The sequence below is a fragment of the Macadamia integrifolia genome, unplaced genomic scaffold (genome assembly GCF_013358625.1).
Source record: "Macadamia integrifolia cultivar HAES 741 unplaced genomic scaffold, SCU_Mint_v3 scaffold837, whole genome shotgun sequence".
Classification (NCBI taxonomy): domain Eukaryota; kingdom Viridiplantae; phylum Streptophyta; class Magnoliopsida; order Proteales; family Proteaceae; genus Macadamia; species Macadamia integrifolia.
Window position 1 is genome coordinate 134,817 of NW_024870554.1, and position 26,882 is coordinate 161,698.

The following is a 26,882-nucleotide window of genomic DNA, read 5'->3' on the forward strand; positions in this document are numbered from 1 at the left end:
TTTAACATGGAACCCAGACTCATAAGCTTTATATAGATCATATACTAGCACATATCCCATTTCACAATAAATTCACATACACTCCAACCAGAACCACCTTAAATTATAGAAGGCACTAAGTGCCCCACTAAGTTCACAATTTCTAGCCATCCTATCATTTTCCCCTTATTTACTGATAGAAACTGAACCAGTAAAATCCTAGAAAGAGACATATCAAGGGTTCTATCCCATGGCATATTTCTGGGTCCAAGCCCGAGCAGTTGACTCATACTTGGCCCTGTCAGTCTTGTACATGTGAGCAATCTCTGGCACCAAGGGATCATCAGGATTTGGATCGGTAAGAAGTGAGCAGATTGATAGCAGGACCTGCAAGACTCAAATCTAGTTAAAAGAATAAGATAAGCCAACCAAATATTACAGCAACCGGGACAACCTTTTTCTTGCCAGGGCAAGCAATGATTCACATTAAGTCCTGATTGTTCAACCTAAATTATTCTCCTGGAAAATAATTATTCCGAAGAATTTATTCTATTTTTCCTGCTATTTGCCATTTTTTGGATTGGACATGACACATAAGCACATTTGAGCATCATCGAGTGAGCGAAAAAAACATGCCCCAATGCCCTATGATAGGGTTGATTCCTCCATGGGTGCCAAGTGTGTCAAACTATAAACGATCAAGTCAATTCCTATTTTGGAAAAACAAAATCCTGAATGTTAAAATAGAGATTGTTTTCCAACTTTTGTATTGCATTGCAGACTTGCAGTAAAATGTCCAACAACCCACCTCCCCCCCAACCCCCCCCAAAAAAAAAAAAAAAAAAAAAAAAAAAAAAAAACGTCTTAATCCTTGTGCAAATTTATATTGGTTTTTGACAGATCCCATAAAATAATTAGCATTCAAACAAACAAAGCCTGATTACAAAGGGGAAAGCACAATAAAGTACTAAACTGTTCTACAACCTTGGATGGTAGTCCTTGAAAAGATGCAGGTGGCACCTACACTATTCAACCACCCGCTGTTGACTCCATGAAATGATGGTAATAGCATGGGCAACAGTGTTCATCACTCTTGGTGATTTGATAATTACTGCCAGACCCAAAATGTGAACAAAGCATCCAAATCTAACAAATCCCAGGTACCAGGATCCAGGGAAGACAAATCACAGTGGTAAAGATTAGGGAGTCAGGAACATAATCGGAATGTCAGACTGCCATCCAAATACAAGTTTGACTTGGACAATCAGTTTGAAGCATTTGAATCCTGTGAACACCAATAAGGGTCAACCCTCCAAGGGTTGTTTGAGCCAGTAAAGGTTCAAGAAGGGAATGTGGTCTGAATCGATATCAGTTGTGGAAATTGACCATAAAACAGTAGCATGGATTATACAAGCACGTCACCTTGGATATTGTAAGGGCTGGGCTCCACTGCTCTTTGAGAATATCGAGGCAGATACTTCCGTTGCTGTTGATGTTAGGATGGAAAACTTTGGTACGGAAAGCAACCTGACAAGATTCTTATTTTAGATTCTCCGAGTTATCCAAAGCAAATAAATGAAATTGATATACATTAAAATAGAATATTAAATCCTTTACCAAAAAAAGAAGATATATGTCATTTGATGGATCATCTTTAAACACTTGGAAACACGGAACTCACAAAGGAATTGGAATGGAGGGATGGCTTCTTTGAATTAAAAGAAAATGCAGATTCAGTAGGCATCTAAAAAGGACTCAAGTTAACGAAGGAATATTTATTGGAAGTAATAAAATAGCCACTTCCTGAAAGAGAAACTTCTCCAGGTTTCTTGGTAACTGGTTGGAGAGAGGGCGATGACTGGCTGGACAGTCATAGCAGATGCCTGGAATGGTTGGGTTTACGGTTTTAAGATAAACAGTTATCTTGAGTTCTTTTTACCATCGGTTATTAGCCTTTTAACAAGTTCAGAATATAACAGGACACAAGAAATTATAAGACAGAGACACAGAGTAAAAAAAATATTCTCTATATCCATGAATCCACCTAGAATGGAAAAAAAGCCTGCATTCACACCATGAATCCAGGAGAACAAGCTTACAAATACGCATTCATTATAAAATGCAATCCAGGAATCCTAACATCACCTAAACAACAATAACCCACACTCCTATGACCATCCAGACCAGACACTTTTACAATATCTAAAATACCTCTTATGACTAATAAAAACAAGTTAATTGACGTTTCATACTACCTAAACTACCTCTGAGAAAACCAATTAGTGAGATTTCATGCATCTCAAAAATAACAAAAACCAACAAAGCCAATTACTTCAGCCCCAACCTATTTCTCTCCTCCCTACACGTTTGAAACTCTTGTCATATTAAATAACATGTTTTTCGCATTATGCTCCTCATCAACATGGCAAATTCCAAATCAAAAACTAAACTAAGTAAAGAATGATGATGGCATTGCTCAAGGAAGAGAGAAGTTTCTACTGTCTTATAAATCAGGACTATCAATTCAATAAGTATGTCTTTGATAATAATAAAAATAATAACAATATAAATAACTTGAAAATTAACAAACTTCGTTCCGTAATAAGTTAATAAGCCTTTTATAACAACAAAAAATTATTGTTTTAGGATATTCTAATAAATATATTCACATTTAGCACTATTACTGTACACATATTCTGCAACTCCAACAACAACAAACTAAGCCTTATTCCAACTTAATGGGGGTCAGCTAAATGGGCCACGAAACCAAGTAGGAAAAACTGTGGTCTAAACAGAGAAAGGGGGACGAAGAGATGCATAACTGAGTAGGGAGGGAGAATAAGAAGAGAAGTGAAAATGAAAATTGACGAAAAAAACAAATGAAAGAGGAGAGTAAGAAGAAAGAGGCATAACCCAACAAGTCATGAGACTATCCGCTAAATGGGATCGGCAACATGGATCCTTGCTCTCCAATATGCTTTATCCGAGGTCATACTTGGTATAAGACACAAACCATGCATGTCATTTTTCACAACTTCGCCTATGATCATTTTAGGTCTGCACCTAGTTCTTTTAGCTCCATCAATCGGCATCATATCACTACTACATGCTGGGGTGTCCCTCGGCCTTCGTTGAACATGACCATACCATCTCAAACAAAGAGGCCAATGCAGTTGCTCGAGTACATCTACAGTTTGGACCACTATAGTACCATGTCACCTGTTTGGTCACACCATTGGCGCACTGCGACATTCTTCGAGGGCGACCTTGGCAACGACACGCAGACATTCTCTATGATGGCACACAGAACACCATCAAGGTGAAACAAGGTCGTATGTACTTAATGAGGCCACACGCATTATCAGATATGCCATGTCGTCGACTGACTCCTGCTCCAATGACACGTCAACCTACTTTCCCTCCTCTTGATGTTATGTTTCCATCTTCTGCTTCGAGATACGTACCACCTCATCAGCGGGCAACTTACAAGAGAATCTTGGGAGCACGATCTAACTCGACAGAGTCGAGTTCTTTTTAGACCGGGAGAGTTGATGCAGTTGTGCGATGGACTTAGGAAAAATTAATCTTTTGATTTGATTTTCTTTTGCTTTAGAAACAATTTCTTTGAAATTAGCTAGTTTCTAATTTTATAATAGTTTCCTTTCAAGTAATTGTCATTAATTGTTTGATTTTTCCTTTATATTGGACATGTAATCGATGGAGAAATTTCAAGTATTTAGAATTTTGGAGAATTAGAACTTTGTTGATGTTATGTTCCCATCTTTTGCTTCGAGATACGTGCCACCTCATCAGTGAGCAACTTACAAGGGAATCTTGGGAGCACGATCTAACTCGACAGAGTCGAGTTCTTTTTAGATCGGGAGAGTTGATGCAGTTGGGCGATGGACTTAGGAAAAATTAATCTTTTGATTTGATTTTCTTTTGTTTTAGAAACAATTTCTTTTGAAATTAGCTAGCTTCTAATTTTAGAATAGTTTCCTTTCAAGTAATTGCCATTAATTGTTTGATATTTCTTTTACATTGGACATATAATCGATGGGGAAATTTCAAGTTTTTAGAATTTTGGAGAATCAGAACTTTGTTGAGAATTTTGGGTGTGAACCATGGTTGCCATAGGTACCGATTTCCTCTTTCTTCCCCTCTGAAATTCTTTTTCTCTTCCCTTTCTTATCTTCTTCCAATCCTCTTCCCTATTCCCCTGCTATATATTTTCCATACCTGAAATAGCAATAGGCTAAGGCCTGCAACTACCGCTGGTTTCAGTTCCAGAAGTAAGTGACTCGACCTGCAGTTAAGCTCGAGATTTGTTGTTGCTGGTTCAGCTCCATGGGTATGGGCGATCCTTATTCTTGAATTTTAGAGTCGATTGAGTCTGAATGCAAGAGTTGCTCTTGAGTTCCGCTGGTTTCTGGTTCTCACGACGAGGAGAAAAAGATGGAAGAGTCGTGGGCTGTTTAGGGCTTTAAACCCCTGGTTTGACCATATTGCCCTTCACTTGTTCTTCTTTTGTCCTGATTTTATCAGTAATTTCAGAATACCCCTCCTCTTCTATTTTCTATTATAGTCTAACCCTATTAATTATTTTCTACTCTTTTAAGTGCTTGAGTGTTCCTGAATTTACAAGATTACCCCCCAATCATTAAATTGAGAAATGTCATTTTGTGGGCCCTAAGCAATCCAATTTCAGTCTTTGGAATCCGGATCCGCATCAAGTGGTATCAGAGCAAATTTTCTGCCCTCTCTAACCATGACAAGTCACATCACCAATGCTAAGTTGCACAAGTTGTATCGTGAGATACTTGAGAACCAACAAGAAACTAATGCCAGGGTTGGGGGCAGAATGAAGCAAAATATGACAAGTTCATGAACGAGACTCAAAGTGCCCTCGCTAAGATTCTTGCCTTTATGCAAAAGTCTGAAACACGAGTCGATGAAGGACCATCTACACCACCTCCTCAGTTTAATGCCCTACAGATTGAAGATACACCACACCAAGTGCAACGTGATCCATTTATACCCCAAGATAGGGGTGTCAATCGGTCGGTCCGGCTCGGTTTCGGTCCGGGTTGAGTCGATTTGGGTGTGGGAAAGCTGAAACCGAAACCGAACCAATAAGGAAATTCCGGTTTCAGTTTGGTTTCGGTTTGTCTTCGGTTTCTTAAATCGATTTGTAATCGGGTTGGTTTTGGTTTTTGGTCCAGTTTGGATTCGACTTTCCATACAAATGTATACAAAACTACGCAAATTTTGATTTTTTTTAATGAATTTTGGAGTGTTTAGGTTTCTTACCGGTTTGGTTTCAGTTTCGGTCCGGGTTTTGAGCCGGTTTCGGTTTGGTTTCGGGTTCATCCGGTTTCCGATGAAGTTCGGTTTGGTTTTGGGGTTGCAATACTCCAAACCGAACCGAACCGAACCAATAAGGCTTTGGTTCGGTTCGGTCCGTGTTGTTATCGGTTTGATCCGGCCAGTTTTACCGGTTCGGTTTAGGAATTGACACCCCTACCCCAAGATGTTACCTGACAATTTTCTAATAGAGATTATGGCATCAAAGTTGAGGTTCCAGAGTTCAGTGGTGAAAAGGGAACTGAGGAATTTCTTGACTGGCTTACCAAAGTTGAGAGGATTTTTGCATATAAGTCTCTTCTAGATGAGAAAAAGTGTGAACTCATCCTCACCAAATTTATTGGGTATGCATGTTTATGGTGAGATGATGTACTACATGCAAGGTTTGTCAAAAGACTTGGACTCGTTACCAATTGGGAGGTCATGAAGCAGATTCTGACTGAAAAATTTGTTTCTCTTAATTATGAGAAGGTGATGTTCCATAAACTGCTTAACTTGCAACAAGGTAATAAGGATGTGGATTCCTATACCCTTGAGTTCCACAAACTGTCTTAAAGGTGTCGACTTCAGGAAACAGACCAGCAACGGGTGATGAGATATATCAGTGGACTAAATACTAAGATCCGACTCGAGTTGGCTAACACTGATTTCAGGTCCGTTGATGTGACAGCGGCTCATGCCAAGACAACTGAAGAGAAGTCCATTTATTAGAAGAGTATGCTCAAAACTTCTTCAGTTTATAGACCACCAAGTATGGAAGAAAAGAAGTCTGAAACTCGTAGAGTTGAAAAAAAAAGGTCAGAGTTCATCAAGGACAGTGATGGGGTGAAGAACATCAGATGCCACAGTTGTGGCGAGAAGGGTCACTACTCCAACAAGTGTCCCAATAGGACTCATTCTGTGAATGCAGTAGAGAAGCAACCGACAGAGAAGATTGAATATGAGTCTGATTTATATCCTTATCTTCTCGAGGAAGATGATATGTTCGACTATGATGATGAGAATGTAGAAGCTCATTCAGCTAGTCTTTCATCCGTTTCAAACAGAATAGTTGACAAGGCTCCTCTCTTCAGACAGAAGGGTACTGTCCTATACGGCTCCGACTCCACTAATGTTTATGCAGTTGTTTATACTGGGGCAGAAAAAACTTTGTATCTGCTAAGTTTGTTCGAGCACACAACCTTCCACAGAAGCAGCTTTTCAAGAAGATTCACGTGCAATGTTTAGACCCACAGCTCAAGAAGAGGCCACTGCAGTTGTTCGAGTACATCTACAGTTTGGGCCACTACAGTACCATGTCACCTGTTTGGTCACCCCATTGGCGCATTGCGACATTCTTCTAGGGCGACCTTGGCAGCAACATGCAGGCATTCTCTATGATGGTGCACAAAACACCATCAAGGTGAAGCAAGGAGGTCGTATGTACTTAATGAGACCACACGCATTATCAGACATGTCACGTCAACCGACTCCTGCTCCAGTGACACGTCAACCTACTCTCCCTCCTCTTGGTGTTATGTTCCCATCTTCTACTTCGAGATACGTGCCACCTCATCAGCGAACAACTTACAAGGAATCTTGAGAGCACGACCTACCTCGACGGAGTCGAGTTCTTTTAAGACCGGGAGAACTGATGCAGTTGGGCGATGGACTTAGGAAAAATTAATCTTTTGATTTGATTTTCTTTTGTTTTAGAAACAATTTCTTTTGAAATTAGCTAGCTTCTAATTTTAGAATAGTTTCCTTTCAAGTAGTTGCCAATAATTGTTTGATTTTTCCTTTATATTGGACATGTAATCGATGGAGAAATTTCAAGTTTTTAGAATTTTGGAGAATTAGAACTTGGTTGAGAATTTTGGGTGTGAACCATGGTTGCCATGGGTACCAATATCCTCTTTCTTCCACTCTGAAATTCTTTTTCTCTCTTCCCTTTCTTATCTTCTTCTTCTTCCAATCCTCTTCCCTATTCCCCTGCTATATATTTTCCATACCTAAAATAGCAATAGGCTAAGGCCTGCAACTACCGCTGGTTTCAGTTCCAGAAGTATGTGACTCGACCTGCAGTTAAGCTCGAGATTTGTTGTTGCTGGTTCAGTTCCATGGGTATGGGCGATCCTTATTCTTGAATTTTAGAGTCGATTGAGTCTGAATGCAAGAGTTGCTCTTGAGTTCCGCTGGTTTCTGGTTCTCACAACGAGGAGAAGAAGATGGAAGAGTCGTGGGCTCTTTAGGGCTTTAAACCCTTGGTTTGACCATATTGCCCTTCACTTGTTCTTCTTTTGTCCTGATTTTATCAGTAATTTCAGAATACCCCTCCCCTTCTATTTTCTATTATAGTCTGACCCTATTAATTATTTTCTACTCTTTTAAGTGCTTGAGTGTTCCTTAATTTACAAGATTACCCCCCAATCATTAAATTGAGAAATGTCATTTTGTGGGCCCTAAGCAATCCGATTTCAGTCTTTGGAATCAGGATCCGCATCACTCTGTCATAGGCTTTTTCCAATTCAATAAAGACCATATGGATATCCTTCTTGATATCTCTATACCTCCCCATGAGCCCAATATATATATATATATATATATAAAGCTTACGTGAGAATGTTTTTTGTCCGGGAGTGTAGGGGGCTGCACCATCATGGGGGCCAATGGGAAAGCACCTAGAAGCATCAAATTTAATGGGGGGCTGGGTAATCATTTTACCCGACTGTGTCTGGGTGCAGCCCCTACACTCCCGGGCAGAAAACATTCTCCCATATCTCATCTTTGTACACATAATTCCCCCCCCCCAGCCAAATGCTTCTAGAGTGAACAGAAGTTTGCAAAAGAGTTTTCTTTTCTCAATGGCCTTTACTCATAGTTGTTTACATATCTTTGAGTTTTGAGATCACCGATTCTACTGGGACAAAATTTTCTTAGTAAAAATAACCATACTTCTCAGTTGTAGGCATGTCCTAGATTGCTAATGTGTCATAATGGGGTAAGCTACACAAAGCCTTGTTAATTCTCGCCTGAAGATCCTAGAGGTTTAGAGTCATGTAAGCTGGCCTTGCATATTCAAGTCATATGGGTATTCCATGTTGACAACTCAACCAAGCCTTATCTCAACAAAATGGGGATCTTTGTGCTCATATTTGTTTAGTATTGCAGTTCTCTTTTGTTTTCTTTTTCCTTTTGTTGGTGAAATTAAAGTACTAGGGAGGTATTCATCCAAAAAAAAAAAAAAGTACTAGAGAGGCTTCCTGGGGACCTGGTCTCATGCTACATAAGGAATCTGTGCAGATGGATGCCTAATTTATGTGGCAGGTTGGACCACACTAAAAATTTGTGGATAGATAAACTCCTAGGTCCCTGATGCAGTCTAATAATTCAATGGATTATGGATCTCAGATGCAGACAGGCCCCAAATAAGCTGTGATCAGAATCTGAAAATTTGATAACAGGGGCGCCCCTGCAGTATCTATTAGCAACAAAACATATCATTCAAAGAAGATGGGCTTCTGCTATTTCTTCATAGTAATACCTTGATGAAATTAAAGTATGATTAATGATATAGAAGAAAAGGGAAGAAATAATGGAAGAGAGGAATAAAGGAAGAGAAGTAAGGGAGAGAATAGATCATGGGACACAGATGCACAGAGAGAGAATAGGGGTAATGAACAGTATGTCAACAGTACTGTGAGCAGAGAGAGCTCACAACTAGTTTTAAATAAAAAAGTCTTCTATTCATTAGCTATCGATTCAAGGGATTAAATGCACCTCAACTTCTTCCAAAACAAGTAATAAAGCTTCCTGTATAACTTAAACAACTTCAATAACCCTTCTAAACAGATCCCAAGACTAGGATGGCCCCACAAGACAGCTCTCTAATATAATTTAAAATAGAATAACTTCCTAGCAAAAGCTAATCAGCCCTGTAACTATTACTATCAATACTCTAAAAAAGACTCAAAATCAACTATTCTATGCATTTAGCCTACACTATTAAATACAAAGTACATATCAAGAGTTCAAAATTGAGAAAAAAGCCCCATCCAAAGGTCGTGATTATGTTCCTGCATTAGTCACCCATTCAAATGTCAAGTGGCAGCCAAAAGTTAGTCCACCACATGGCAAGCAGACATTGATAAATCCAGAAATTCGAGACGGGTGCATGGAGAGAGTACATGGACATACATAGGAGAGTATGTTATCACCTGGGTCTGAAAGTTGGTAAGATGCCTATCCAGACCATTCCCTACATATCCAACAGCCAGATTTGCAGCATCCCTCTTCTGTGTGGCAGAAGTAGGTGACCCAACCAGGGATCCCACCCCCCCCACCTGGTCAGCCAACTGGGGAATTGTTTGCCATGGTAGTACAAAAATGTTGCATTACCAGATAGTACATACCAACCAGTCACTATCTTAACAGATGTCTATTAGTATTTTAGTAAGCTGACCCAAATCATAAAGAAAAAATAGAAAGTAGGCATACAAAAATGTTATAAGGCGATACAATTCTTCTCTGCCCATGTTCACTTGTGAAAATTGAAAGGAAAATAGGATGCCACTCGCAAACAAGCCTAAACTACGAAGCACAGAATTCCCCACCAGTACATTGGGGGGAAGGGGGAAGATTGTAAAGGGACTTTATACTTTCTTTTTTAAATGTTACTGGGCTTACCTGCTTATGCTTTTGTATTGGTTTGCTTCCCACCCCAAAACCCCCCCCAAAAAAAAAAAAAAAATTCCTTCCCTCTTTGGTAATGAATTTATTATTCACCCAAAAAAAAAAATGTTACTAGGAAGGAATAAAATTCTTTCCTGCTAAGATAAAATTTAAAGAAAAAATACCTAATAAATTCATGAATTAATAGATTGTTACTTCCATGAATGAATTATCTGATGTACTCACTTTGGTACTTATAAGTTAATGATTCTACCATTCTCCAATTATATATTTTCTTTTCCTCCAATTTTTTCTCCACCTCTCAAACCCAAGAATTAAAACAAATTGATTGGATAAAATTACCTCAAGATGCATTTTCAAAAAATTAAAATACTATGAAATATTTTTTCTATTTACCAATAAAAAGTACTTGTAGAACCCACTCGTTTTTAGAGTATCACCTAGGATATAGTAACGTGCAACAGTACAAATTAGCATTTAAACACAAGCTTTTCACATTTTTTTAACCCATTGAATCCACTGAACCTCAAACTTTCCTTTTTTTTCCAATTTGCATCCCTCAACTTCACACCACTTGGTCACAAGGTCAAAGGAAGGTTGCAGTACTCCCACTTCGAATGAACATTTCAGAAGACTTACTGGATTCAAATAAAAGCCAGAAAATAAAAAGAACCATAATTTTACTAATCGTTTTGAGGAAATATAACAGCTGAAGCAACCATTTACGGGTAGAAGAAAGGGAGGGGGGATTCACAATCCAGTCAATTTACAAAGATCACCATACATGTTTTCGACATGGCATCAGCATAATCATCATACATGTTTTTGCATGGAATAAGCACAACCCAAGAAAATCCAGAAAGATCTGAAATGTTCTCTGCAATTTCAAAATTCAAAAGAGAAAATTTCATCCAGTGAAGTCATAATACATGTTTTTGTGTTTTTGACATGGCATAACCATAACCCAAGAAAATTCAGACAGATTAAAATGCTCTCTGCAATTTCACAATTCATAGGAGATAAAAATATTGCTCAACTGTGCTTTAACAAAAGCATTTGTAGGAAATTTTGCTTTACCCTTCTTAAATAAAAGCATATATTAATATTTTTCATATAGACGTAAGTAGCTGTAATTTACCTTAGGGGGCTTGAAAGGGTAATCTGGGGGGAAGTGAATGGTTACGAGAAACACACCCCCAGCAAATGGGCTGTCTGCGGGGCCCATAATTGTTGCTTGCCAGTGGAACATGTCCTCAGCTACAGGCCCTACAAATAAGTACATATTCAAAGTCATCCAACTGCAGCTCCAAATGATTTTTATGGACAATTGGACACAAACACAATACAAAGATATAGAACTTCCTTAAAGCCCCAACTAAACATATTAACTGCAGCGAAAAAAAAAAAAATAGTAGCAATAAAGAACCAAAAATAATAAAATCTAAAGTATTATCATAATGCCCACAGGTATAATGGATCCAAAGTTTAAAACACAAATTATAAACACATGTAATCATAAGCGAAATGTTGCAACCATAAATGGGTTCCAAGTACTAAGATAAGAAGCATTAGCACTAGAATAAAAGTATCAAGTTGTATCCAACAATATCGTGTATAAAAATCAAAGTACTAAGATAAGAAGCATTACCACTAGAATAAAAGTATCAATGCGTACTCTGATTTGGTAGAAGATTTTGTACTTGTGTAAGTTCATCTCTACATTAGATCTTGGTGGTTCAGGTTGACTAGTACAGTAAGGTATCTAGTGCCGCATACCTTGGCTTGGAAACGCAGGGTGTGACAACTTGTAACACATTGAATTTTGAAGCAACTGTTCCCCAATGTCGGAACCTAACTGGCACAAGGGCAATAGGCTGTTATCTTACGGATCACACATGTATAGCAATAGAAGGGAGAAATTGGCAGATTTAATAGTCAAGTAGGAGAGGTAAAATAGTCAAAAGTTGTGGGAATGGCCCCACACATGTCAGGTAATGTAAGACAGAGGATTAGTCTGCTGGAAGGCCAAAAATAAGGCAATCGGCCAGGCGGTTTGGTTGGCATAATACTGAAAAATTGGGTTTTCTTTGTGGGGCCCACATCCCTACACCCCTGAGCCTCGCACTTACCCACCATGTAGAGGTTCTAATGCTGACCAAATCCAACCTAATATGTCAGTATTTAGTGGGGTCCATCAAAGGGAATTAGATTTTAAATAGTTTTATGTTTTTAGAAGAAGTTTTAAGAATTACTTTTCAGTTTAGGGTGTTCATCCAAACGTGCCTTAAGGACCCTTTGGTTGAGTTATAAAACAGATCCTTAGTCATTGTTCACCTCATTTAGTTGTTGTATAATTCGGTGAACAGCAACAAAAGGAAGAAGAAGAGAAGAGAAAGGAGGAAGAAAAGAAGGAAGGTTGTGTGAGGCAGATACAGCTGCACTTACCTCGTTGGACCAGCATAACCGGCTATAGAAGCCTAGGGCCAAGAAGAACCGGTCCGGCCCAGTCCAGGTTTTTGGTCCAACAAGGGCTGGTAGTAGTTTAGTTTATTAATATATCTTTTTTAATTTATCATATTTGTTTGGGATAGGATACGTAAGAAGTAGAAGAAGAGAAGACGAGAGGAGAGTAGAGAGAGGCGAAAACAGGAGTACCTAGTTTCCATAGGACTTCTTCGAGTATCGTCACTCCCAAGCGTTGGTTCCTTTAGGTCGATAGAGAGAAACACTCGCTAGTTTCCATCAGAGTCCTCCTTTTGGTCGGTAAACCAAACCCTCAACCCACGATCTCCTTTTATTCCTATTTTTTTCTTTAAACACTTGTGAACTTCCAGCAATAGCCCTCCCTCTCTCCATTATCCACTTTTTGTCCAATTTTTCACTTCCAAGTATACCCCTGCACCCACACGTGACATCCCTTTGTGACTTGAATTGAATTTCAGCATATACAGTTTTGCCATCCCTGCAAAAAAAAATTGTTATTTACCATTCTACCATTGCTCTTTAAACCTCCTTTATTTACTATTTTAGCCATCATATTGGAGTCTAATCTTGCCCCATCTCCACCATGGTAGCCAATAGTGAAGTTGTTCAACAGCTGAACTCCTATAAGGGAGAAACTGATGCAAAATTTGAAGCTCCCACTACCGATGTCACTTCCCTTGAGACAATGATAGAATCTATGCAAGCTTCTATGAGATCGATGCAAGCTTCTATTGAAGAAGCCGATGCACCCTCAACTTAGTGCCGCCCTTGCATCTAGCCGACTGCTTATAATGGAAGAAGCCATACAAGTAGGATATCAGGTTGAGGAAAGTTTGAAACGCTCATACAATCGGAGGCAATTTACAGATGTTTTTCCTAGAGGTCTTAGTTCTATTCAGCGGCTTCAGCCACAGTCATCTCCACAGGAAAAGTCAATCAGCAAACCACAGAGGCTAGTGCTTCATCTATAGCATCTTCACGACCCAACCGGCCATGTTCTCCACCTCGACGTGATTTAGATATGTCATCTTCACGGCCTAATCATCCATACTCCTCACCTCAGCGTGGTTATGACAAGAACTCAGTATTATCAAAGGAGGTTATTCAATGTTTCCAATGCAAGGGGTATAGGCATAGAGCTAATCAATGCCCTAACCAGTTGTTAGCATACATCGATAAGGACAATTTTATACCATATGCACCAGAAGAGCAGCCAAAAACAGGAACAAATCTGGAGGTTGAATGTGATTGTGAGCCTAATGAGATTAATAATGGTGACAGTGACGGTGAGCCTCAACCATTCTATATGATCAATCATCTTTTGACTACACAGAAGATTCTCGAGGAAGACGATTAGCGCCGTAATAGTATCTTTCAGACCAGGGTGCGATGCAATGATAGCTTGTGTAATATGGTGATTGACCCCAGTAGTTGTACCAATGTTGCTGATGTTTGCAAGTTGGGTCTAAAAACTGAGCCTCATCCGAACCCCTACAAGGTTGGGTGAGTGAACAACAATAATCTGAAAATTACTGAAAGGTGTTTGCTCACGTATTCCATTGGTGGATTGATTGATCAGGTTCAATGTGATGTTCTCCCTCTAAAAGTCTATCACATTCTTCTGGGGCGACCATGGTTGTTCGACAAGAAAACCAAGTACTATGGATATGAGAATACATACTCTTTTCAACATGGTGGCCTTGAGATGAAGTTCCTTTAAGCAAAGGATCTTCCTCCTCTCAAACTCAAGAAGACAGCTGGTACTTTTCTCTTCAGGCGCATCGACGGAGTCGAGTTCTTTTCAGATGAGGAGTTGATGCAGATACAGCTGCACTTACCTGGTTGGACCAGCATGACCGGCTGTGGAAACCTAGGGCCAAGAAGAACCGGTCCAGCCCAGGTTTTTGGTCCAACAAGGGCTGGTAGTAGTTTAATTTATTAGTATGTCTTTTATTTTATCATATTTGTTTGGGATTAGGATACGTAAGAGAAGTAGAAATCAGTTTCAGTGTTAGAGTCTAAGGGGTCTTATTATTTTTTTTTTAAATACTTGCATATACTCAATGTTTTGGACAAAATGAATTTTATTTTACAATTAGTTGAATTTGTGCATTGTGTGTGATCCTCTTCCCCCACTTTATGCGATTTCTCCTTTCTTCCCTAAGGATACCCCATCACTGTGCATGTGGCTGTTATAACTACTGTTGTACCTGCAGAATTAAGGTAAGAAATTGTTCTTTAATGGCAGTAGCACGCTAGGGTTAGGACTTTCAATAAATTGGGGATTGCAATCAAGTCCCTATGAACTAATTTGCTTCCCTGTAGAAGAAGCCCCAAATTCTGGAAGGGTTAGGGACTGAAATTTGTCAAAAGACAGTCCGTGTGAACCCTAGAGCTTAGGGTTTTTATTCTCCCAGTAAGGAATTATGTAATTGAAACTGGAATATGGATGAATGGGCAAAATTCTGCCAAAACCCTAGAACAGGAATTCAGTCCATATTTATCCCTATGAGAATTTAGCTAATTCCCTCCCTAAAATTCTGATACAAGTCTAATTAGGGCTGGAATACAAAAATTTTGCGATTGTAAACACTTGTATACAACCCCAATTAAGTGACTAAATAGGGAAATTGATCCACTTCTGCAAAAATGACCCAATTCCTATTTAATGTCTGAAATTTCTGCAGAATGGGATGTATAGATTTGGGTTTAGCCAATTTAATCTTAAGGATGGGTCAATTTGAAGCGTAAACCCTATCTTCAGACCAAATATGCATGAACAAAACCATGGATTGAGAAATTAAACCCAAATCTGGGTTTTGATGTACAGTACAGCCCTTTGCAGAATCGGATTCTGCAGAAAAGAGGGGACCGGCCAACCGGTTACTACCTAGTCAACCTGCCGGTTGGGGTTTTAGAGCCCTAAATGGTTGTTGGTTGGCTCTGGGTGCACCCTGCACAAGGATGGGGCCAGTTGATACATGTTTAGTGAAACTCAGCCTTGTTCAGATGACTGTGGCAGGGGTTTCGGAGCCTAAACCTGTCACTAAATTGGCTGAGAAGACTGCCATAGTCAGGGAATGTACATAAGGCGTGTAAGACCATACACCTTTACAATGAATAGTATAGAGGAAATAAGAATGCGATGGGAATCAACCCAGTCAGCTGAGGGTTGTGATAACTCACAAGTTACCACTGATGGGTGTCTAATGACCCAAGTACTATGGCTTGGTCTGTTTAGACAAATAGGAACTCCAAAATTGTGCGGATTAGGTTAGTGACCTACATAGAGATTAGGGAGTCAAGTTGGTTAACTAGGTAAGTTGTTGGGAGAGATGTTGGTCAGGATTCAATGCCTCTGTCCAACTGTTAGTTTGGATTCCAATAAGGGAATTCAACAAGAGTTTAGGAAGTTGGGTTGCCCTTGGACAGTGAATACTGAAACTAACCTAAAATATTAATTGTTTAATTAAGCACCTAAGATATTCGACAAGGATACACGTGGACGGGAACTCAACGAAAAGGCATCAGATTCGGGTATCAAGGTGAGTGGGTGTTTGTTTTATTTTACTAAGTGTTTTATATATTTTTTTATGTTTTTGCCTACTCATGTGGAATGTGATGATTACCACGTTATGGATTTATTTTAAATAAAATAATATATTTCACATGTTGCATGATTTTACCGACTTGGATGTGATCGTGGTTTTGTGGATGTGTGGTATGTTAGCTGTGTGGTGATGGATGTAATATTGACGGTCTAAGGCATGGTGTGGCCGAGGTTCTTTCTGGTACCGTGGGTTCAAAGGTCAGTGTTACAATTATGGCCACAGATGTGTGATGGATGCTATGATTGATATGGATGCATGTAAATGCATTTGGTTAGGATCACATCCCAATGCTATAACCCCTTTGCCAATAGGGGTAAGGTATTGGCTAATCCTACTCGGTGGTAGGTCACAGAAGACTACTACGATACGACATACTATATCTTGAGAGGGCACGACATGGTACGACGTATTGTACGCATGACTGTCGGACAGCATGGGTGACAGATGATGATGTGGGATTCCAGGACCATGACTATCAGGGATTACTATTTAGGGGTTGGTTGGGAGACCGATGTTCTTTCTGGGATTAGCTGACTCCTGCTTACAACTAGTTTGTATCTCTGAGGCCCAATGTACAGGGTAAGAGATACCACCTACGTTGCTTATAGCACTTATACCCACATATTGAGACTTAATAATTAGAACGGATATTATAAATAAAATGGATTATGTGGTTGTGTATTTGTGGATATTATTATGTGTGTTGGCATTATGATATTGTGTGTGCTTGCATGCTCACCCCTCTCACTGGGCTTGTGAAGCTCACCCCTTGTGGATTTATGTTTTTAGATGGTGGAACCTGAGCTGGAGTGGATCGAGACTCGACAATGGTTGAGGTTGTGTCAGTGAGACGTGGTGGAGTACTGAGATTTCCTTTCTTTTGAGGTTCTATTATTATGCTTGTAAGATGTGATTATATTATGATAATTGTGAGTTATAATTCAATTGTTTGTAATTATTATTTATCATTTATATTTGATCACCATGGGTTATGTAAAATATAAATTTTCCCTTACCTTTACATTATCTCATAATATCCGTCGACCTCCCTTTCTCTCTCCTTTATTCCAGCTCATCGATCTTAGTTATTTACCATATTTTATTTCTTCTTTATCTTGGAAATTAATAGCTTAGATGTGGAGATTATTCTTTTGAAATCCAACTATTTGATCTAACATCAGATTTTTCTGACCATCATTTTCCCCAAATGTTGCCTAAAAATAAGAATCATCTTCATTCAATCTTTTGGTGAGCCCATCACTTGATCTGCATTAGTTTGATATCAGAGCCAAAAATGAGGCTCTTCATCATGGAAATTGATCAATATATCTATGACTTACTACATTAAAGATGATATTTATACATCCCAAGGGAGTATGAAGTGGTTGTTTATGATCTCGATGACATATTGAAGCAAATGAACTAATTAAAGATGTAGAGCACCAAAACATATTCCAATCGGAGAGACACAACTTGATGTTGTTTATAAGAAGATCGATACATTTGATTTCCTTCTTCCTCCACAAATCTTGGGTGTAAGGAATCCGATCGTTGCTGATTTTGATTGTGAGATGCGATGGATCATTGCACCATCAAAACCGACAATTGTGGATGTTGATCAAGTGATGGTGGTACTATGACACTCGAAGACTCGAGGGCGGGTCTTTTATAAAACAAGTAGGCAATAATGCAAGGTCAGTTTAAGGCTTGGCTTAAATTTAGGCCAGGTTTTAGTATAGGTTTAGATTGAGCTTTAGTTTTGGGGATTTATCATTAAAATGGGCTAAAATAAATCCAAAAGTTGGGTTTTAAAAGGGTGCACAATTTTTTTTTAGTGGGTCTTAAGGCTGGTAATGATTGGATAAGGATTTATCTTATCCTAAGTTGTTAGTCCTAGAGTTAGTTTAGTAAATTTAGAGTCTTTAGCTGTCTAGTTCTGACTTAAGGAGATAGTAGGGAAGATAGTTCCTAATATTTAGGATCAGGTAGCAATTAATGATAGGAAGATAGGTAATTACGTGAGAGAGGAAAATAGGGAGCATTGATAAGAAGTGGAGAGAGAGAAGATGACCAAATCATAAGGGAGAAATAAATGGAGAAAGAACGAGTAAATGCGATGGAGTAATAAGAAAAGAGAAGACAAATGAGTAACAATGGGGGTGATGAAGGAGAGAGAAAATCCTTTACCAAACAATGGGAGAGAGCTTCAGCCATCAATGGCAACAATAAACCAAATCAATTCATTCCATTCCAAACCACAGAGAGAGGATTGATTATATTACTAATAATTACTTAATTATACAAACAAAATTAAACACTCCCAGATTGACTTAACTATTAAGACTTCCCTACCTAGATGGCTAAAGACTCTAAAGTTCTTAAACCAATACAAATTAACTAAGGATAAGATAAATCCTTACCCAACCATCACCAACATGGGACCCACTAATAAAATAATAATTTCATACACTCTCCTTAAAATCCCACTTTTGGGATTTATATTTCAACCCATTATAGCTATAAATACCAAAAACTAAAGCCCAACCCAAAAGTATATTAAAACCTAGCCCCAATTTAAACCAAGCCTTAAATCGGGCCCGCGTTATTCTCTCAATGTTAGAAAAGACACATTCTAGAGTTTTGCAGTGTCGTAGCACCACCATCACTCAATCAAAATCCATGATCGTCGACTTTGATGGTATAATGATCCAATGCATCTCACAATCAAAATTAGCAATGATCAGCTTCCTTACACCCAATACTGGTAGAGGAAGAACAAGTCGATGCCAATAACTGCTGAGCACAATTGGTCATTGTAATGCTAGTCGAAGCAGTGACCGCAAGGCACATCTCTTTTTCAAGACCTCCCCCCCCCCTTTAGTCGGCCTATGAGCCCTTGTATAGGATTGAACAAAACAGAACAAAACGAAATGAACTGCCTTAGTCTCCTTGTAAATAGCATCAAGATATCTCTCCAATTGGAATATGCTTTTCAGTGCTCCACATCTTCAATCAGTCAATTCCTCTGCATCAATCTTGTCAACGGGATCATAATGGGGCTGATTTGGATCAGGAGGAATAGGATAATAACATTCAAATATAGTTCTTGGTCTAGAATATTCAAATATAAATGGCCTCTTCATACTCTTGGAGTGTATGAATATCATCTTTCATCGAAAATAATGTCATAGATGTATTGATCAAACCCTATGATGAAGAGCTTCAGGTTTGGCTTTGATACCAAACTGATGCAAATCGATTAATGGATCTGCAAGATATGGGATAATTTAATGATTGGATGAAGAAGACTCTAATCTGATGGCTAGATTTAGTTACATCTGACATCAAATCTAACAGACAGATTTCAAAAGAATAATCACAATTTCTAAATTATTGATTTCCAGGATAAATCAGAAATCAAATAAGTTAAAGGAATAAAGAAGAGAAAAAAGGTGGTTAATGGATAATAGGAGATAAGTAAAGGCTACAATGAGATCAAGTATGAATGAAAGTTACCAATATTTAGGATCAGGAAACAATTAGCGATAGGAAGAAAGGTCATTACGTGAGAGGGAAAATAAGGAGCATTTATAAGAACTGGAGAGAGAGAAGATAACCAAATTGTAACAAGGGAGAAATAAATTGGGAAAGAAAAATAGGAGAGAGAGAGATGGAGTAATAAGAAAAGAGAATAGAGATGAATAACTAATTAAGGTGGGGAGGGAGAGAGAAAATACTTTACAAAAAAAGGGGTGAGAGAGCTTCAACCATCAATGGCCACAACAAACCAAATCAATTCACACCTTTCCAAATCGTGGAGGGGGTTGATTATATTACTAATTTACGGAAACAAAATTATATCTCAGATTGACTCAACTACTAAGACTTTCCTACCTAGAAAGGTAAGGACACTAATACAATAATAATTTTTCTTGCACCCCCTAAACTAACTCAAAACTTAGGATAAGAGTAACCATTATCCAACCACCACCAACATGGGACGACTAATAAAATAATAATTTCCATGCACCCTCCCAAACCATACCGCCCATTACAACGATAAACCCCAAAAACTAAAGCCAAAACCAAAATTTAAGCCAAAGCCTTAAACAAGGCATGCATTAGTCTTACTGACCAAAACCAAATCATCCACAGTCAACACAACTTAAAAGACATCCTGACCAAGCATATCAAGGTCCTCAATAAATAAATAAGAAAAATAAATTGTTACAAACCCAAGATCTGTAACCAGTAACTTGAGAGAGTAAGAGAAGAGAGAAGAAGAGAAGAGAGACTGCAAGAGGGGAGCAGCCGAGTATATTTTTCAGTCCCCCCTACCATCAATATTTATTAACACCCAAAGTAGTACAATCAAACTAGGAAACTGAGTCCTTATGCCACAAGCAAGATCAAATAGAAAGTCTATCCTAATTAGTAAGCAGAGATCTATCCTAACTAGGGGAAGAAATAAACTAAAGGAAGTAAAACTCATCCACGATAGGGACACTCCCCATATCGTGGTACATATCTTAACACTCCCCCTCAAGCTGGAATATACATATATCAAAAGAAAACTTCCAGCTTGGACCAACAAGAATAGAAAATTAAACATAACACTGGTCTTGAGTAGTAGTGGTAGATGCTAGAGAGCACAGAGAGAACTCCAATCATCCACATCATAAAGTTAGTGGCATCAAAGGCGCTTCCCAAGGAAGGCAAGTAGTAGGTAGGAAGTAGCAACAACATGTTACGGGGATAAGCATATATCGACATCAAGTTGTCGGGGACCAAGAAGCAACATCAGGTTGCCAAGTATTAAGTAGCAGCATCAGGTGCCAGGGTAAGCAAGTACATCATTAGGTGCCGAGGTACAAGTAGCAACATCAGGGTGCCGAGGTAAGCAAGTAGCAGCATTAGGTGCCGAGGTAAACAAGTAGCAACATTAAGTGCCGAGGTAAGCAAGTAGCAACATTAGGTGCCGAGGTAAGCAAGTAGCAGAATAAAGCAGATAATATAAGAACTGCAATTGAGTAGATAATAACTCTAATCTCCCCCTCATGTGTAGCATTGTTGAACAAACAATCTCCAATTACCATGACATGCCAATCCCAGTGCCAAAAAAAAAATTTGTCAATTCCAAAGATGTGATTTTGGGCCCACCAAAGCAATAAAATGGCACACACACACACACACACATATACCCAATGAAAATTTTGAAATTACATCATGCAATCCTCAATTGATGCGAAAGCGAGGTCAAAATACCCAATTAGGTTCAGCATAGACCCACTCAAGTGCACAATAGGAAAATAACAAAGGGTGATGGTAGAATCGTAATTATCAGTGTCCAAGAGGGTACATGGTAGGTGACAGGGCGTAGGATAGGAAAATATATAATAGTAATGGCAATTTGGTAAATCTCAAGTGTTCAAAGATGGGTGGCAATTGGTAAATAAATTGAAATTGCAAAGGGAATGACACGATTGCAATTAATCACAAGTTCCAAAGTGGAATGGCAATTTAGTAATAAAAGGAAACTTTAATTAAAATCACAATCCAATGCCAAAGGGTAAACTAGGAAGGGGAAATAATTCAATGGCAATACGTAAATAAGAGGGTAAAGGAGGCTCAATGATATGGTTAAAAGGGGAAACTAAATAAAAAAGAAGTTTTGATGCCTTGAAATAAGGTAACGTGTGAGATGGGTGTCTTTATGGCAATGTGTAAATAATGAGTAAAGGAGGGCTATTAATATGGAAATTAGGTAGGGGCATTAATGGAAAACCAACTTAAAAGAAATAAAATTAAGTTTTAAGAGAAATAAAACCCCAAAGAAGAAGAATCGTGGAAGAAGCCATCTTCTTCAACCTTGCGCACAAGCCCCACGCATGGAACCATCTTTGAATCGAAGGTGAAAACTCTCTCAACAGTCCACAGTTCCACCTGAGATTTCAGGCATAGAGTCGTGACCACTTTCCTTCGTAGGAAGATCAAGAATCAACTCGAAAGAAGCTGTAACAAGGGAGACCGACATCTCTAAGCCCAGGTTTGGCGGTAACCATATACAGCAGCAATGGAAGAGAAGAAGATTTTTCTTCCTCAGTCCTCAGTCCTCAGTCCTCAGTCCTCAGTCCTCATGCAACAAACTATGGCACTGGCACACTTGATTCCACAGAAAATAATAGCAGACCACTCGATTTTATCAGCAATCGATTCAGAACAAAGCAGATTCTGGTTCAAGATGATAGCTTCATCGAACCAGTGCAGATTTGAACCAAAAGCAGTAGTTAAAAGATCGCCCAAAACAGGATCAGTAATCGAAGCAATCGAACCACAGCACAACAGCGATACAAAGAACCAACGATAATCAAAGTAGTAGGTCCAGCAACAACAAACACCACTAGCAAAGATTTGGGATCACGCAACACCGCTGCAGTCGAAGAACCAGAAGAAACCGAGTAGCAGTAGCACCATGATGGAGGCTTGGATCAAAAACGATAGCAGAAATCAGCAACCATGGGGATCAGTAGCAGTAGAATTAGCAGCAGAAAGGTCATTTATACAAATAATCTTCACGCAAACCCTAGTTCTTCTTTTTATAAGAACTAGAGTTTCATCAGATGCAAAAGGCCTTGGAACGACTCTCAAAACTGCTACTGGTTACAGCTCTAATACCATGTTACAAACCCAAGATCTGTAACCAGTAACTTGAGAGAGTAAGAGAAGTGAAAAAAGAGATTTAAGAGAGAAGAAGAGAGAAGAAGAGAGAAGAAGAGAAGAGAGACTGCAAGAAGGGAGCAGCCGAGTATATTTTTCAGTCCCCCCTACCATCAATATTTATTAACACCCAAAATAGTACAATCAAACTAGGAAACTAAGGCTTTGTGCCACAAGCAAGATAAAATAGGAAGTCTATCCTAATTAGTAAGTAGAGATCTATCCTAACTAGGGAAAAAAATAGACTAAAGAAAGGAAGTAAAACTCATCCACGATAGGGACACTCACCATATCGTGGTACATATCTTAACATAAACTATGACCCATGAGATGATGAGATTTCTGCCATCCAATGTACAAAATGATGACAAACATTTCATGGATACTAGGTGATCTGTACAACTACTTTGGTCCCAACAAAAAAAATTACTAGTTGAAGATTTCATCTAATTAGGGCACAGATAGCAATATCTATAAATAAAGAAAACAAAAAAAATCTAAACCATGAATGACCTGTCACTCTTTAACTTTTACCAACATAACACTAGGCAACATACGTTCAGTCATAAAATTGTAAATTGAAAATCTGAAGTGCAGGTGGAACTATTTGATCTTGTAGCGAAGTGCTTGTATGCTAAAATTTACAACATGGTTAGGACTTGGAGATAACTTGGCCAATGCATGGAACCAACGTAGACAGCAAACCAAGTTCAGGTCACCAAGATTTCTCACCAGGCCTATCACCCTCATATTAATAGTGGCCACTAGCAAGAAGTAAGAAGCCAGTGCCATGCAAAAATCTATTATTGCAAAGATAGAAAGGCAGTATAAACAAATTCCAAGAAAGGGCATGTAACATCCATTTCCACTTTCTGTTCCAAAACATAACATTGCAAGCCTTCGTAAGGCAGATAAATATACAAGAGAACTTTCAAAACAACTGAGGTGAGCAGAGGTGGAGCCTAACAATGTCATTTTAGAAGGGAGAATTGTCAGTTGATTAAGAGGAACTAGGAGGGGCGGGACCAACCAGCACTGCAGGAAGTGGGAGGGTCCTTCTGCAGGTCCTTTAGCTCCTTCTGAATCCGTTTTGAAGCCATAACAAAGTATACCAAGTCCACAAAGAAGAGTCAGCAAGCACTGCACAAGCGATGCAATTTGTCAATTACAAGGACATAACTAGGCATAATCGAACTTCATAAAGCATAAATCTTTCTTAATAAATCTGGCAAGCCTTTGTGTCATTGAAAGAAACCAAAGCAGGCATTTAGTCATGATGCGAACATGCATGGAACAAAAAAAAAAAAAAACAATGTAACATCCTGGATTTGCGGCAAGGAACACCAAAAGACCACAAACCCTGAATAAAAATACATAGAGCGAAAAAGCAAACATAGCCACCCCTCACAACACACACAAGAGACATCCTACTCCAAGCTTCAGGGGCCAGAAGAAAAAAGGGGCAAAGAATTCAAAGTAGAAGAGCAAAATGTTATTAGAGCAAACAGATCCGCTGAAATACAACGAAGTACACAAAAAACCTAGAATAAATATTCTGCTTTGTTCGTCTGAGACGAATGTCAATTCAAGACCAGAAACATGAAACTCATAACAACACCGCGATCAACCAAAGGATGCAGCATAACAAATAACAAAATCCAAGGCATTATACACATCAGCCATGGAGATCTGGCATATCCCAAGATTACTACCAACAACAGATCACACTATAACACAACCAGAAGCAAAATCAAAACCCTAAAACTCAGAAACAAAACATGAGGGATTAGCGCAGGATAATGAGTACATTCGAATCAACAACCGAAGCAGCATAAATCGAAATAGCCCTTGAGAGTTCGGAAAGCATGAAGTTTAGAAAGCATTACCTGAACGTTGGAGATTTCTCGGCTGAAGCTGTCTAGGGTTACTCGTTTTCTGTTTTAGTAGCAGAGAAGGAGGGACGGAGCATCGTTGTACCGTCTGCTTCCTTTTTTCCTTTTTGTGGGGGTGTGAGGGGTGAGTTGGTTTTTAAGATAACGTCTGCTTCTCTGTGGCGTCCTAGGCAGGCTCGCTCGTAGAGAATTACCGGAAAGAAAGGCTCTCTCCTAGATCCCTATTACTGTATTCTATCTCTATGTTATATAGAGATCCCGGTTCTATTCTTTTACTCCTATGCTGGAATGTATAATATCATCTACTCTGTGTGCCTTTGTGTTACAATGTTGCTCTTTATTCTCCACGACGTTTGCTTCCCATGAAAGAGGGAGAGCTAGCTGCGTCGCACTTACCGCTTGCCCTTTGCCTGCGGAATTTCGATCCTTATAGCCCTCCTCTAGCCCCTTCAATCGGTACCCTTTCTACCAAAGATAAAAATAAATAACTTCATGACTATTTACTTTCCGATTTCCTTTTACAAAACTATTTATCTAAAATTTTAGGTAACATAAATGCTCAAAATCAGAATTAGGATTACAAAACTGCCTACTTAATGTTTCAGTTGCCAAAAATATTCAAAATCATGTTTTGGGTTGCAAAATAAGCCACTCAAAGTGTAGGCTCCCCCACCTTTGACTACTCCCTCACCTTGTCCACCACCGTCATGCACCACCTTTGTTGTCTCCATCTCTAATGCCTAAAATGCCACTTAAAGGAAGGCTCTATTTTGGTTAGTTTTGCAATACCCGAACCTATTTTGAGGACTTCAGTGCAATGGTAAAGTTACTCCATTTCAACCTAATTATAAATTCGAAACCGTTGCACTCATAATAGTACAAAAGAGATTGAGTGGGTAACTTGGTAAATTGAGACTCAAAATTTGATTAATCTTGTAATTGTTTGAAAAATAATCTCTCCATATCAAGGTGCAAGACATATAAAGGGGTTTCCATAAAATTTAATCAATTTCTAATCAATGTTAAATTACAAAACTACTATGAAGTCTCACTTCCTCTAATGACCAAGAGCTCTATATAATTTGGGGAAATTTATAGTGTCACCCCTTAGAGAATGTCACTATTAGAGTGACACCTCTTACATAATTCTAAATTACATTCACACCCCTACAATCAATCTTTGTTAAGTGAATATTTGAAATGACAATTTTACCCTTTTGACTAAACATATGGCAATAGGTCAAAGGAAGAGGGTATTGTTGGAGCATATTCAATGACGTAAAAGCCCACCCTTCCAGCCCTGAAGCCCTCATGGCGAAGAGCAATGTGGTTGTTACTGCTTCTGAGTGTGTCCATGTCACGTCTTTCCGCCATCCTCTGCTTCTTCTTCCTTCTCCAACGAGGCGATCAACACTTTGTGTGGTTCAGGGATGGAGACAGGTTCAATCCAGTCCAGATCGTGAAGAGCAGAGCAGCGGTGATAAAGCTCAAACTCTCTCCCCTTCTATTACCTAACTTATACCACAATAGTGACGCTCCCTCTATCGTGGTTAACAACTAACATGACCACATGGTTAGACACATGCGGTGGTACGTATCTCAACATAAATGTCTAATTCTTCCAACAATGCATTTGATATTTTTATTGTTTATACAAGATAAAACATAATGTAAAACCCCAAGGAGTTAGTTAAGTCGACAATAACCAACACCTCTCAATTAAGATGTCATGATTGCAACTCTCCTTGGGACATTAGAAAAATCAAAATCTATGTGTATATCCACGTCCTAGATGCTTATTGATCCATCTATCTCCCATGATGGTTTTGGTTGGTTCAATGTCGTGTTTGACTATGTCAAGAAAAGTTCAGAAAATAATGGGTCACAGGGTTAACCCATGTTTTTGTGGCCGGATGGTGGTTCAACTGGTTGGACCATCCAGAATTGGTTGGTCTGAAGACACTTTTCCAATCCATTTTCACTAGGGTCATATATTCTCATTTTCAGCGCCTGCTATGTGAAATACTAATGGGCCTACCTAAAGCTGGTATTGATGTTGCAAGCCTTACCAAAAAAAAAAAAAAATGTTGCAAGCACATCATCTGCTCCACCTTGCTTTTCAACTACAAAATCCATAGGTGAAGTTCTATGATGACAGTGCGTC

The 26,882-nt window shown here is 38.9% G+C and overlaps 1 protein-coding gene across 1 annotated transcript; it reads right to left on the bottom strand.

The window, feature by feature from the left end:
- LOC122070160 (ubiquitin-conjugating enzyme E2 28-like) lies at positions 1-25,027 on the bottom strand. The gene is made up of 5 exons (XM_042634281.1): positions 24,713-25,027; positions 23,857-23,966; positions 11,153-11,280; positions 1,402-1,506; positions 1-366 (listed from the first exon to the last, which is right to left on the bottom strand). Exons 2-5 carry the CDS (start codon positions 23,924-23,926, stop codon positions 223-225), a joined length of 447 nt encoding a protein of 148 aa, XP_042490215.1. The 5' UTR covers positions 23,927-23,966; positions 24,713-25,027; the 3' UTR covers positions 1-222.
- Between the last annotated feature and the right edge of the window lie 1,855 nt (positions 25,028-26,882).